This window comes from Prunus avium, chromosome 8, assembly GCF_965620075.1.
Source record: "Prunus avium chromosome 8, drPruAviu1.hap1.1, whole genome shotgun sequence".
Lineage (NCBI taxonomy): Eukaryota > Viridiplantae > Streptophyta > Magnoliopsida > Rosales > Rosaceae > Prunus > Prunus avium.
Window position 1 is genome coordinate 2240376 of NC_142291.1, and position 15448 is coordinate 2255823.

General features: G+C 35.9%; 1 protein-coding gene across 1 annotated transcript; it reads right to left on the minus strand.

Annotated features, from left to right (window-relative positions):
• Positions 1–9950: 9950 nt before the first annotated feature.
• LOC110773414 (putative UDP-glucuronate:xylan alpha-glucuronosyltransferase 3) lies at positions 9951–13865 on the minus strand. Its single transcript, XM_088246236.1, has 5 exons — positions 13646–13865; positions 13406–13517; positions 12432–12638; positions 11503–12140; positions 9951–11198 (listed from the first exon to the last, which is right to left on the minus strand). Exons 2-5 carry the CDS (start codon positions 13462–13464, stop codon positions 10171–10173), a joined length of 1932 nt encoding a protein of 643 aa, XP_088102362.1. The 5' UTR covers positions 13465–13517; positions 13646–13865; the 3' UTR covers positions 9951–10170.
• Positions 13866–15448: the final 1583 nt, after the last annotated feature.

Here is a 15448-nt window from a genome sequence, read left to right on the forward strand (position 1 = left end):
TCTTTTTTCCTCCCTCTTGTTCTCATCTCTCTCTCTCTCTCTCTCTCTCTCTCTCTCTCTCTATTTGTGTCTCGCGCACTCTCTCTTCCTCCCTCTCTTTGTTCTAATCAATCTCCAACATTTTAATTCTTGAACATTTATGCACTTGTATTATGTTGGTCACGAGCCAAAGATGCATGGAATTTCACGGAACTGTTTTTCCCCCACCCCGAGAACATGTAAGTCTCGGGATGGAGAGCAAACCGAGTATAGCCGCGCAGCTATACCATTTGTTTTTTTAAACAATTGAAAAAAACCGTGTATAGCCGGGTTTTTTTTATAGAAAAAAAAAGGTATGGACGTGCGGCTATACTATTTCTTTGTTTAAACAAATTTTAAAAAAGGGAGTATAGCCGTGAGGCTACACTATTTCTTTCTCAAAACATTAGAATTTAGAACAAACCGGAGGGGCGTAGAAATAACTAGAACTGAATGCGGAAAGTATGGAAAAACATCTTGTAATGTAGTATAGCCGAGTATAGCCTCTCGGATATACTATTTCTTTTTAAAAAAACTTAAAAATAAAATGGAGTATAGCCGCCCGTGCAGCTATACAATCTGTTTTATTAAAAATTTAAAAAGGGGTATAGCCGCACGGCCATCCTATTTCCTTCTAAAAAATTGGAAAAAGCCTGTATAGCCGCACGGCTATACGATTTCCTTTTTAAAAAAAATTGGAAAAAGCCCGTATAGCCGCACGGCTATACTATTTCCTTTTTAAAAAAAATTGGAAAAAGCCAGTATAGCCGACGGCTATACTATTTCTTCCTAAAAGGTTAAAAACCAAGTGTGGCCGCGCGGCTATACAATTTCTTTAAAAAATTGAAAAAACCGCGTATAGCCGCTTGGCTATACCATTTCTTTTTTAAAAAAAATGGAAAAAACGAGTATAGCCGCACGGCTATACGATTTCTTTTACAGAAGTAAAAAACCAAGTATAGCCCTCTTGCTTTACTATCTCTTTTAAAAAAAAATTCAAAAAACCGAGTATTGCCCTGTTGCTGTACCATTTCTTTTAAAAAATTGGAAAAAAGCAAGTATCACCGCGTGGCTATACTATTTGTTAAAAAAAAAATTAAAAGGGAGTATAGCCGTACGACTATACTATTTCTTTTATAAAAAGAAAAAAAGAAAAAAAGCAAGTATAGCTGTGCACTCCCTTGCACCCCCTAATTCGAGGGTGTTTGGTTCATGAGAAATGGAGATTGGGAATGAGAAATCAAATGATTCTCATGTTTGGTAAGTCGACACATGGAAAATGGCTACCTAATCACATGAGAAAATAAGAAGGAAAATGAGACCCTCCACTCTCTTGGGTTTCATTCTCCCTTCCCATGAAAACTAAGGCAACATTAATTGCACATTTTTAGTGACCATTTTGTCTTCATTAACAATTTAGAATTACAATATAGCATTAAATTCATTTTTTACATATCGAGGTGTGGTTTGATATTTTCATGGTGTCATTTATTGTGTGGAAATTGAAACTAAGGACATGTTTACTAATTAAGAATCAGGATAAGCACGATTCGGAGTAACAAGGAATTGAAGTCATTTCAATTAAATTGTTTACTAACTATTAGAAATCGAAATGAAAACTAAAATTGAATCCCATTAAAACTGTTATGGTGAAGAATCAAAATTAAAACCAATCTATTTATTTTTCTTAATTTCTAAGATTTTTTTTCCTAAAGTGTGAGTATTGTATGGTTTTTTGATATTTTGTGTCCTATTTAAATAATAGTATTACATAGTTGTTTAAAAACAATAAGAAAAACGAAAAAAAAAAATGAAAAATGAAAAAAAATCATCCTCATCTTCTTCCCCAAACCCTAGAACCCACCTCCACCCTACCCTCTCATGAACACGCCACCCATCTCCGTCCCACCCTAGCATCGATCCCGCTTATCCCCTCTTCTTTCTCTCTCCCTCGGTCTCTCTTCCCTTTCTCTCTCTTTCCTCCTCTATCTCATCCCTTTCTCTCTTACCTTTTTAGTCACTGGGTTTTACACAAAATTTCAATTTAATAACTGAGAAAAAAAAGGGCCAATATCTATGCAAATGTTATGCTCTTGCACACGCTGCTCGTAGTCTAAAAATTTATATGGTTGTTGTAGCATCAATTAAAGCTAAAAAAAGGAATCATATCATGACAAAATATGTTCATATATAATAATTTCACAAAAATGAAAATCAATCTTTTCAAAAAAGCTCAAATCATAATCCCAACGAGTGTCGTACTCCCACATTCACAAAAATTTAAATCCATAACTATGTCAATACATAGATTTGACCCAAAAAAAAGTTCAACACAAAGTTTCGTATTTGCATGGCTTTTGGCTAAACTTTGTTTTAGTGGCCAATCTGAAATTTCATGTAAAATCCAGTGACTAAAAAGTTAATTAACCCAACAACTTGACGGAAACTAAATGCAAGTCTAAAAATTGTAAACTTTTGATAATACAGTGACCAATTTGGCTAAATTTGTTTCTCAGTAACCAAGTTGAAATTTCGTGTAAAACCTACCTAGTGACCAAAAATGTGTTAAACGTTTTGTTACCAATGACATATCGGGTCGTGTGTGGTTTGGTATTTTCATGATGTCATTTATTGTGTGGTTTGTAAGCGGAGTAACGAGGAATTGAAGTCATTTCAATTAAATTGTTTACTAACTGTCACGAATCGAAATGAAAAATAAAATCGATCCCATTAAAACTGTTATTGTGAAGAATCAAAATCAAAATCAATCAATTAATTGTTTACTAAATTACTCTTATCAATAAACAAAAATAGGGGAAAACATATAAAAGAAAAAGAGGATCCTAGTTTATAAAATGTAAAGGGTACAGATGCTTCGCTATACTATTTATTTATTTTTTATTTTAAAAAAGAGCTGAGGAATGCCGCACGGCTATACTATTTCTTTTAAAAAAACTGGAAAAAGCGAGTATAGCCGCACGACTATACTATTTCTTTTATAAAAAATTTAAAAACAGAGAATAGCGGCGATACTATTCCTTTTTAAAAAATTGGAAAAAACCGAGTATAGTAGTGCGGCTATAACATTTCTTTTTTTAAATTGACAAAACCATGTATAGCCCTTATACTATTTCTTTAAAAAAAATAGGGCAACAAACTAACAAGCTAAAAACACGACTAACGCGGACAAAAGCTGCACTAAAACTATTAGCCCACATCACCACAATTAATTGTCCTATTGGGATTGGTATTTTAGATGTCTTTGATTGTACCGTTGAAGTTTATCTAATGAAGTTTCTATTTGATCCAAAAAAAAATTATAAGAGAAAATTGTTTTAATCCTCACCTTTTTTTTTTCCTTCTCTTTTCCTTATTTTCTCTCCTTTTCTTAATCTCCAAATCTCATTTAAACAAAAATCCAAGAAGATTTTTGTAACAATAGGAATATAATTAAAAATAGCAGTTTTAATTATATTCCTTTGACAAAAAATCTTATGGGATTTATTACATTTGAAAAATAATAGCAGTTTTAAATATATTCTTTTTGTTAAAAAATCTGATGGGATTTATTACATAATAGCAGTTTTAATTATATAATAGCAGTTTTAATCCAATAAGATTTATTACATTTGACAAATAATAGCAGTTTTAGTTATATTCCTTCTGTTAAAAAATCTTATGGGATTTTTGTTTAAATGAGATTTGGAAATTAAGAAAAGGAGAGAAAATATGGAAAAGAGAAGGGAAAAAAAAAAAAGGGTGAGGAATACTAAAACAATTTTCTCTTATAAATACATTCTTCACAATCACATATTTGTCTCATAACACATATCAAAAGCATTTGGGTTTTCAAAATGGAAGGTGGAGGATTGAAATGCTTGGCTCTAGTGATTGCTGTGGTGGTCTTGATGGTTGCACCAGACCCAGCGGTGGGTGTTGAAATTGTGATCGAGTGTTCTCAACCTGACTGCACCAACAAATGCACAGAGGCCTATGGGAACAAGCTTATTTCTGCTACATGTGAAGACGTACCTTTTTTGAGGGGAAAGAAAATTTGTGTATGTAAACATAAATAAATAACACATAAAGTGTGTCAACTGATACTTTACAATGAAAGTATCATGAAATAACAACATCTTGAAACCCTAGCACATCTTATGAAGTTGCGCTCTTAGTTTCTCTTTATTCCACATTTCTCGCCCTCTCTCTCTCTCTCTCTCTCTCTCTCTCTCTCTCTCTCTCTCTCTCTCTCTCTCTCTCCAATATATAATTATTGAATATTTATGTACTTGTATTATGTTGATCGTGAGCTAAAGATGCATGGAATTTCACAAAGCGTTTGTTCCCCACTTCGAGAACACACGAGTCTCGGGATGGAGAGCAAACTTCGTGCACTCCCTTGCACCCCTAATTCGGGGGCGTTTGGTTCATGGGAAATGGAGTTTGGGAATGGGAATCAAATGATTCTCATGTTTGGTAAGTCCACACACGTAAAATGGTTACTTGACACATGGAAAAAATAAGGGGCAAAATGAAACCCTCCACCCTCTTGGGTTTCATTTTCCCTTCCCATGAGAAACTAAGGCATCCTTAATTGCACATTTTTAATGACCATTTTGTCTCCATTAACAATTTAGAATTACAATATAGGATTAAATTCTTTTTTTACCAGTGACATATCGGGTCGGGTGTGGTTTGATATTTTCATGGTGTCATTTATTGTGTGGAAATTGAAACTAAGGACATGTTTACTAATCAAGAATCGGGATAAGCATGATTTGGAGTAACAAGGAATTGAAGTTTTTTCAATTAAATTGTTTACTAATTCCTAACTAGGAATCGAAATGAAAACAAAAATTGATTCCCATTAAAACTGTTATGGTGAAGAATTGAAATTAAAACCAATCTATTAATTTTTCTTAATTTCTAAGATTTTTTTCCCCTAAGATTTGAGTATTGTATAGTTTTTTTATATTTTGTGCCTTATTTATGTGCTTACATGTATAAAGCCCTTAAAAATCAATTACACAACATTATAAAATAACATAAAATTGAAATAAAAGTGAATAGGGAAAGGGGCTTTAAACGTGCGGCATATTGTTTCAATTTGGGGAAAACTGAATTTGGGGTTATAGGTGGAAATCAATTCGCAGAATTGGTGATTTTTGGGGGTTTTCATAATATTCAAATAATCAATGCTTTCTCTGGCTTCGTCTTAGTTCACTGATGATTGGCATGATGCTGAGTAATGGAGGTTTAGCAGTTGACTTGGTGCTGTGTTTGTTATGTAATCTGCAACATTTTCGTAATGGTTTTGATGTATCTCTGAAACACATCAATCTCTATTTCTTTTTCGTAATGGTTTTGATGTGTCTCTACAACATTTTCGTAATACTATTTATAAACAAAAAAAAGCGGGGAAAACATAAAAGAGGATCCCAACATATAAATGTAAAGTGTATAGCCTCTCGGTTATACTATTTACTTATAAAAAAAAAGAGCTGAGTAACGCCACGCGGCTATACTATTTCTTTTCTTTTCTTTTTTTTTTAAAAAAGGGAAAAATCACGTCTAGCCGAGCGGCTATCCTAATTTTTTTTTAAACAATTGGAAAAAACCACGTATGGCCGCGCGGCTATACTATTTCATTTTAAAAATTGAAATAACCCAGTCTAGCCGGGCGGCTATACTATTTCTTTTCAAAAAACTAAAAAAGTCGCGTATAGTCGTGCGGCTATACTATTTCTTTTATAAAAAATAAAAAAAAGGGGAGTATAGCCGCTCTTTTAAAAAATTAAAAAAACGACGTATCGCTGTGCGGCTCTACTATTTTTAAAAAAAATTGGAAAAAGCGTTTATAGCCGCGCGGCTATACCATTTCTTTTTTAAAAAATTAAAAAAAGTGTATAGCCGCGCGGCTATACGAATTCTTTTTAAAAAAATTTAAAACCTAATATAGCCGCCCGGCGATACTATTTCTTTTATGAAATATAAAAGGGGTATAGCCGTTCGGCTACACTATTTCTGTTATAAAAAGTGAAAAAACCGAGTATATTCGCGCGGTGGTACTATTTCTTTTTAAAAAATATTTGAAAAAATCGAGTACCGCTCGGCTATACTATTTCTTTTGAAAAAAATTAAGAAAAGGGAACAAAATACACAAATTGAAGTTCTGTGTAACATCCCAAACTAGAAAGCCAATAGGAAAACAGAGTACAGTTACTAGCAGAGGGCCAAAACCAGCAATGATAAACATCACTTTAATCATGCTGCATTGCTCCAAGCCTTAATGTAATTAACCAGGGCAAGGAAACGTCAACTGCACCTGCAATCTGAAAAAAAGAACTAGCAAAGTGGAAACAAAAAACCTATTGCAATAGCAAAAATAAAATCCAAAACTACTGCAATCTAAAAAATTTCTGCTTTAATAAACGCTGCATATACAACACAGAATAATTTAAACTCACAGTGCTCCTCCATATAAAATAAGTAGAAACATTCGGCCAAAATGAATAAATAAAGAAGAAACAATTAAGTCACCCAGAAAATACAACAGCGCTGTTGAGCATACATGATATACCAAATCCAAACTTTATTAAACAGAAGTTTAGTACCTTAGTTCTTCCTACATACTAGGCTAGCTGCTAGTTCCTCCACCATGGGCTGGTTGATTTTGAGCATGCTGTGGTAGTCTAGGAACTGGTGTCGGCCACCATGGGAGCACAAATTGGTAGAAGTAACTATTGACATTAATATCACTCTCAAATGAAGCTACTTTGGACCACCTTCTTGTAATAATGTTGCACACCACGATTAAAACTTACTCCGGAAAATACAACTGAATCTCTCCATTCACCAGTCACAAAAGAGAAGATCTCCATGTGGAATTTGAATAATTTGACACAACTATCATATCCGTCATCATCTGAAACTGAAAAAAGATCAGGAAGGAGAATTCTGACAACCCTGCAGCTATAATCAGCATTGACCTGGACGCTATATCCTTTTCTGAGGTAGTCCTCATCGTCATCCTTGTAGTTATAATAGGGAACATCGCGGATCAGTCCCACGAGTACTTTCTGTTGGCATCGAGGAGGGGGAGGAAGAGCAACCCATTGAGTGGTGTATGGATTGCAGAGATGTAGTAATGGCGTTGATACCAGTGGCCTGCACAGCACAAAACTAAATCGTTATACGCCCCTACCACAACTGGCTCTTCTTTCAAACCATGGAACCTTATGATCTTTTTGAACTCCGGAGTTAGCAGCTTCCCGGAAGACGATATTCCGGGAAAGAGAATATCTATATAACTCTATGATGAAAGTGTAACAAACTCCATTAAATAGTTAAAACGGGTTGGATCAGAGTTTTATTGGCAGCAGAAAATAAAACAAAATCTTTTCAAAATGAAAATTTACATTACCTCAAGCTCGAGGTTACAAGTTTGTTGTAGAGTAAACTCACATTAGTTTACAAGAAAAAGAGATTCTGAAACCGCAAGTAATAGCATAAATACAAAACTAAGATGGAGATTGTTGTGATTGGCTCGCCATTTAACGTGAAGTGTTGGAAGCAAGAAAACAAGACTATAGTAGGGGTCCAGTTGGTCTCCGTGTTTTGGGTGACCAACAGCTTCTTATGGATTGTGCACGCAACATAAACCAAAGAAATCATGATATAATGGCATGCAGCCTCAATATCAAGTCAATTTTATCAAGCTACATAATTAGTGGATGAAATCAATTGACCTAAAGAGAAAATATGCATAATGTTGCTCTCTTTTTGGGAGGTCAACTTAGGAAAGGAGTATGGTATCTTCAGCAGTGAAAGAAGGCTAGGACCTTCGGTAATTGAATGACCTGCAGAAGATAAGAGGAAGAGGCAGTCATTAAGCTTCGGACACCGGTGTGGTGCTGGCCGAAGGCTCTCCGATGCTTAAGTCAGCTATTTGTGGTAACTTTGATAGAGTAATAGTAAAAGTGAGAAATTAGTTACCCCTTTCGTCTTGGGTACTGTTCCCTATTTATAGGGAGGTGAAAATGGGAGGCTTGTACAAAGTTCCGATGTGGGACTTTGTGCAAGCTGCTGTGGTGGTGACACTTGTCCTTGGAGGCTAGGCTCGGCAGTCGGGAGCTTCGGCAGGTGTTGGTCGCCTTGGAAGAGTGTCTTCCTTCGGCAGGGAAGAAGGCGTGTCTGCCTTGGTGCTAGTCGCTTTGGTGCTAGATATGCTCGGTTGATTATGGTGTAAACACATAAGATGATCTGGACTGGTCGAAGGAACTTTTCCAATCATCATGCAGGATTTTGATGAAAGCTAACTTTTTAATAGATTTAGAAAACCAACTTTTCAGTGAAAACTCAGGTTTTAGCCAAATGAAACAGTTGCCACCGATTCTATAGCACTTTCATTCTTCGTAAAAATACCAGCTAGTTGCTAGTTCCTCCACCATGGGCAAGACACGTAAATATTTAGGTGAGACATACAAGGACTTCACTATATAGAAGGTCCAAAATAACAAGCTAAGGCCATCTCCAGTCATAGGGCTAATGTAGTCCAGGGCTATAAATTTAGCCCTCCAAAATATTAATTTTTTAAAGAATAGTGTATGGCTAAATTTTTCCATCTCCAACCATGCATGACTATATTTTAGGGTCATTCATATTTTATTATTTTGAGGAAAACTATGGTACAACACTCATACATTCCACAATTATGTATTGTTTAATTTAGTTAAACTACAATTTAGATACATTATTTCATATATGACACGCATACGTTGATAACATTTAAAAAGGCTATTTAAAAAAAATACATTATCCTAACTGCCAGCTAACATCATCGATGACATCAGTTCGCCTTTAATATTGGTTGTTGGATATGCATTGAAACAAGATGCTTCGTGCTCTTGCGCACACTTGATAATTTCTCTTCTTGAAAAGCACATGCATGGGACCCATAAAAAAATTTGGCCTAGGCCAAAGTTGGGCTACAATTGGCCTGGTTGGAGGGCTAAAGGGCCAAATGTGGCCCTCCAAATTTGGCCAAAATTTTGCATTATTTTAGAGCTATATTTGGCCTATGGCCCATAGCTGGAGATGGCTTAAGGTCCCGTCGGGTCTAAATAAGGAAAAAAAACAGCGAGTAGCCTAAGAGCTCAGCAGTTAACCTCAGCCTTATCCAGAATTCAAATGTAAACCCCATAAATTGATTCCACTAACCAGATGATCATGGAAGTTATCTCGGTGATCACCAGATCTCCACATCCTTATGAAAGGATCTACCACCTGGAAGCAATCTTTTACTTACAGAATCTTATGTAAGATATAGATTACCAATAATGTTCCAAAAGTTATCATGACAACTAGATCATGTAAAATGAACATTTACATTACGCCAATCCCGGGGATGCAAGTTTGCTGTAGAGTAACCTCACATTAGTTTACAAGACACAGAGATTCTGAAACCACAACCTTAATAGTATCAGTACAAGGCAAGCACATTTACAAGTGATATAACAACACAATTTACAAGTAATATAGCAACAAAATTTACCAGGTTTAAAGAAGTAGGGTTGCCTTCATGTGCAAGAAAGGATCTACAAGGTAGCGGTTTCAAACATTTTTTGAGCTTACTAGAACTTTCCGCATGCTAGAGATTGGGTGGACTACCTCCGCACTTGAGGTGCATTGAGGCAAATGGTCTTTTGTCAAGGTGAAGGTTTCTTGAAGATTGTGAGGATGGTCTTCAAGAGTATTAAGAGAACCTAAAGGTGCAATTGTCATGTTTGGTTGATGGCTCGCCAATATGGAGATTTTTGTGATTGGCTCGCCATTTAGCATGAAGTGCTGGAAGCAAGAAAACAAGACTCTAGTAGGGGTCCGACCAGTCTCCATGTTTTGTGCATGTTTCAGAGCAGTAACAACCAAAGAAATCATGATATCATGGCATGCAGCCTCAAAAAGCATTGAAAGTACCAAGAATCTATGGCACCTTGATGGAAACATTTGTGTAAGACGTATTGGGGAATATGGGCACAAAATTTTACAAAAGAATCGATGAGCTAGCCTAACTGAGTTTTAAGCAGATACACTATTTGTTGATTTGTGTCTTCAGAATGGAAGTACGCAAGTATGAAAGAAGAAAACAAGTCATCACGAAGAGACAGATGCAGTAGTAAGTGCAGGTAGTGATGGAGTAATAATAGCATTATCCGTCCAATTCTTTTCACCCCAGTGCCGTAACATGTTCTTCCAGGAGCAGAATTCCTCAAAGCATGTCTTCAAACGATCGTCTTTTATCTTAATTTTCCAGTGGCCATCAGTGTAATTTGCTTTCTCGGCTTGCCTCCGATCCCACTCTAGGCCTGCCTTCTGCTCTGTCCGGAGCAAGCAGAAGTTTTGCAAGTTCTGGGGCATAGCATCATGCACTTTCCACCACCTTTTATGTGCAACGTCACTAGCAAACTCCTGCATAAAATCTACATTCCAGTTGCAGTCATAGTCACGGAAGCATAGCCATGGTTTATTGCCCAGATAATGGAGGACATAGAGGATTGGAGGGTCAGCTTCGAAGAGGCGAGTTTTCATCTGCTTTATCTCCGGCTCATCACCTTCCCAGAAATGTTTCAAGAAGTTCATATGTTTTGGGATCCTGTGCCACCACGTAAATATCTCATTCAGATACCCCTGATCCCCGCCGTTATAGGATACAATTTCATTGACATGATCCATGAGCAGCTGGAAAGTACAATTTGATGGTTCCACAACCATCACACCTGAGTTGAACAAACTAGCATTATTTCCTGTAGCAGATATTTCGGGCATCTGAAACAGGAAATCAATATTTCGAAGTATAAGCATGTCCGCGTCAATGAAAATGATCTTGTCATAATCCGTCAACTGCCAAAGACGGAATTTGCTGTAGTTCCATTCATTGTACGCTTCTGGTTCAGCTTTAGGGTTCCTGATTCTTTGGATTGTGTGGATCTTCCACCCAGCAGCCTCCAATCCCCCTCGATGATACTCGGTGATTGTTTCATCTACCAGTATGACAAGATCTCGTGTTGAACCAGCCATTCGGATGCTTTGAGCTGCAGCAATGGCTCCACAAACATATACATGGGCAGAGTGTAGGATTGTCGCATATGCTTCTCTGTGGGCTCTTTGGGAGTAAACATGTTCTGTATTATAAGGTGTAATGCAGTTCAAGCTCGGTAAAATTTGAACGTAGCCACGAATTATATTTGCTTACTTGTGGGATGCATTCAAAATGTGGAATTCATTCACAATGAACTCAATTCCACATTTTGAAAATTTCCAAAACACCGATGTTTGAAAAAATAAAAGCGAAAACAGAAAGAAAGATTAATGGAAAAGAGGTAGATCAGCAGCTTTCATTGCACAAAGCAAATGACTCAAAAGAAAGTTCAAATGTTGAAAAGAAATATTTAATAAACCAACACAAGATACTAGTTTGAATCTGACCTTTAGCCTTGAGAGGAACTGCAAGTTCACATGACCCTACAGGGAGCTGTAACTTATCTCTCAACATATTCGGGTTTGGTTCATAGAGCCATGTATTCCCTTCACGTCTAACAAGATCCTTGCACGTGAATAAATTTGGGATTGGGAAACAGTCAGTCACCAAAAGCACACGCACAGGATGATATCCTTTGGAAGAGGCAGCCAGCCTTGCTGCTTCAAGCTGCAAGTGCAACCGAGCCACATCTCTTGACCAGCCGCCTGACTTGTTGCAGGGAAGCTTGACAGCAACCAGATCAAGATGCGGTTTTCCAGGAATTTGAAGCTTTGGTAGAGAGGGACAAGCAGGGACTTCGGACTCTTGTTCTTCATCTATCCATTCAGGATACAGGGATTCCCATGTTATGTTATTTGCCGCATAGTTGAGGTTTAGAACAACATGTTCACAATCTGGCAAGAGCTCCTTCCAATGGTCAATCTCATTGTGGTTAAAGTTTAATAGCCCAATTCCCAGATTATCTTTTCTGTCAGTCAGGTTTTCAATAAAACCCGAAATTTCATTCCAGTTAATGTTTAAAGATGATACGTAACGTAGATCTGCAGCAGCACTCTTTTTCGTCCATATGTGTTGATAAGTTAGCCTGCAGGATATAAACTTGTGTTACAATTGTTGCCACGGGAAAGAGATCGAGAAAGAGCAAAGCAAAACAAAACAAAAGAACAATGCTCTTTTGCCTGTTGCTACTAAGATGACTTTTCCAGTCCAGACAAAGAGCAAAGAGAGTGCAGTGCACTGACAATATATTTTCCCAGGAGGAGAAATTGCCTCAACATCAGAAAAGAAATTAAAGGTTGAAGCAAGAAACTATCCAACAGTAACCTAATACCACGAATAAGAAGAGAAATCAAGGTGATCAGCTCATAGGACATACTGAGATACAGAAGTGGATAGATGATCTGTATTATAAACAGCTGAAGAGAGGAAGAGCGTCACAAAAGTCCCAAATACAAGAATGATCAGCACAAGCTTCAAGGTAGGCTTGCAATTTAAGATTCTATCTGTAGCATGTACGTGGAGAGCCTTTTCAATATCTTTAAGAACTTTATTTCTCTGGGACCTTCTTTTGTTAGAATCTTCACTGAAACAAAAAGGGATTCATAACAACATCAACACATGTCTGAATGGCAAGAGAAAGAAAGTACAAAGAGCAACAAAATGGAATGGGAAAAACTTATAAAGTAGTAAATAAGTGAATGCCATTGGAAACAATCTCAGAAAGACAAACAAATGTTCCGCAATCAACTCGGTCGTTGTAAATGCATTGCACATTGATATGTCTATGCGGAAACAGCACAAATTTGAAGTGTCCTAGATCCCATTAGGCAGATTACAAAGAAAAATTATAAATATCATTTGCAAACTAGTTTAGCACTATCCCAAGAATTCGATATTAAAATCTCATGCACCATGACCATCACACAGTAGCTAAATAAATTGAATGGCAGATCCTCTCCAAAATATTTCACACAGTGCAAATTGTAGTCTAATTATTGGCAAGACTCTTCACTTAATCAAAACACGTTCAAATTTTAAATACAAACTTTTCGAGACCCTCTATTCATCCATGTTCATGGACCCAATTTAATGCCAACGTAGTAAATTTTGCCACAATTTAAAAGGTCTAGTCTTGATCTGTATACATATACATATATATAATTTAGAAGGAACCCATCTAATCAAACTGGTAAATGAACACTTAAATTTTGAACCAACAGAAGCAGAGATGCATAGGAAGACTTTTCTTACATGCTTATTATTCTGATATCCAAGCAAAATGAAGTCAAATTACACTAAACCAGAAAGAAAAATAACAAAAACTAAAAATTTAAAGAGAGAGAAACTGACTTGGCTGAACCAGATAGGCGGTGTCTGGGTTCAACTGGACTTGGGGAGGGCCCTCTCATCTTTGCTCATTCGGTTTGAGGCATGTGGGCAGGCACCATCTGATTCTGATATCCTGAAATTTGATATAAATAAAGAAAAAATACTGTGAATTTGAAGATAGAAAAAGGAAAACAACACTTGCAGACAGCGCATTTGAGAAGATGAAGGCGGTTGGTCAATTCAAGAATGAGGCCTGCTTACCTTCTGGGTCTTATTCTGTCTTTTGGTTGTACCTTTCTGGGTCTTTATTCAGCTCCAGTCTAAGTTTTTACGCGAAGTTTTTTCTGCATGTTTGAACAGCTTTTACGCAATCATGATGAATGACAAAGAGTAGGCACAAATACAAAGCAAACCAGTTTTTTGCAGCAAAATTCAAAAAACAGAAGAAATTGTTCTTTTGATCTTTCACGCAGCCTCGCCATTCTTCTGTTTGACCAAAATGAAGGCTTTGTCATTGTCGTTGTTTCACCTGCCTTCAAGCATTTATAACAGTACTTTTGAAGCCACGTAAGTTGGGATGTTTTGTCACTATCAAAAAACTTTTTATTTTTCATAATCATGTTTTCTGTCACCATCTATTTTTAGTTTTACATTCCTTTGTTATTGGATAATGCTTCTCTCCTAATTTGATTTTTTTATCCCATAAATAAGGAGGAACCCCTCATTAAAACTGATATGCGACCCTTCTTTTGTATACCTAATTCTCAAAATAAAATAAAAAATATTATTCTTAAATGAATTCCTTTAATTTTTCTACCTCAGTCAAAATTTTAAGTCATTTGGTGACCCTTTCCAACTCCAACTCCAACAACCCCACTTCAACCAAAGTTGCCACTGACAACGAAATGAAAATACATTTACCAGTTCCAAAACAGTAAATTAGAATAATCTCATTGACCACAAATGACAATCATTAAAAGAAAAATGGCTTCTTAGATTTAAGTTCAAAACGATTAACTGTTATTAGGTTTAGTCCACGCGTTTTTGTTTTAGATGTACATCGTTTGACATTTATTACTTTTTTTTTTTGGTCGATTTTATCCTTTGAGGTAAATAAGAGAAACACATTGAAAGTCTAAATTTAATGCATTATTTCCTTCATAATATTTACCTAATATATTAATAAAATACAATTTAATCAATGAAAAGTAAAGACCCATATATTATACCAATCGATTAGATAAGCACCCACATGAAATTATGTACATGAAATACAGGTAAATAGTGTTATTATTAGCAATGAAAAAAACTTAGTGATACCAATAAGTTAAGAACATAAATTAGAAGACTACTTATAAGTCAGATACAAAAATAGACAAATAAAACTGTATGTTACCTATAAAAAGAAAAAAAAACACACACACACAATAAGATGAGCAAATATAAAATTCTTTATTTTATTGTATCTCCAAAATAATAAATTGTCCTAAAAGTATGGGATTTACAAACCTATGTATATCCCTATATTAAAATCATAATAAAATCTTGTAATTATTGTCCTATAAATTAATTTCTACACGATTTATACTTTAGTGGTATAACAAGAACAACTAGATAATTTTTAAAAAATAATAATAATATATCTACAATTTTTTTTGAGAAAGAGAATTCATTCATATAACCAAATACGTACAAAGAACGACATGATACAATGGCCTCGTTAAAACTTTCCTAGGACAACCTCATGGGACAAACTCCAGGGGAGGAAAGAGTACCACACATGTCATGGACTAACATGAGAGTCTGATTCAGGTCACTTTGGACCAATACAATAAAAGAACAAATCAAAAACGCAACTATAGACCAACACAGTAGACCCACATGAAAGGACCACAAAACATCCCAACTGTCAAAAGAAGTCTTCTATGAGCAAAATCATAGTCCTTTGACACCCACACACACTGCAAGGCATACCATAACAGAAACCAGGAGAGAACACGTAGGAGAAACACATAAACAAAAGGCAAAAGAACCATTAAGAAGCACTCTACTCCAACTCAGAAT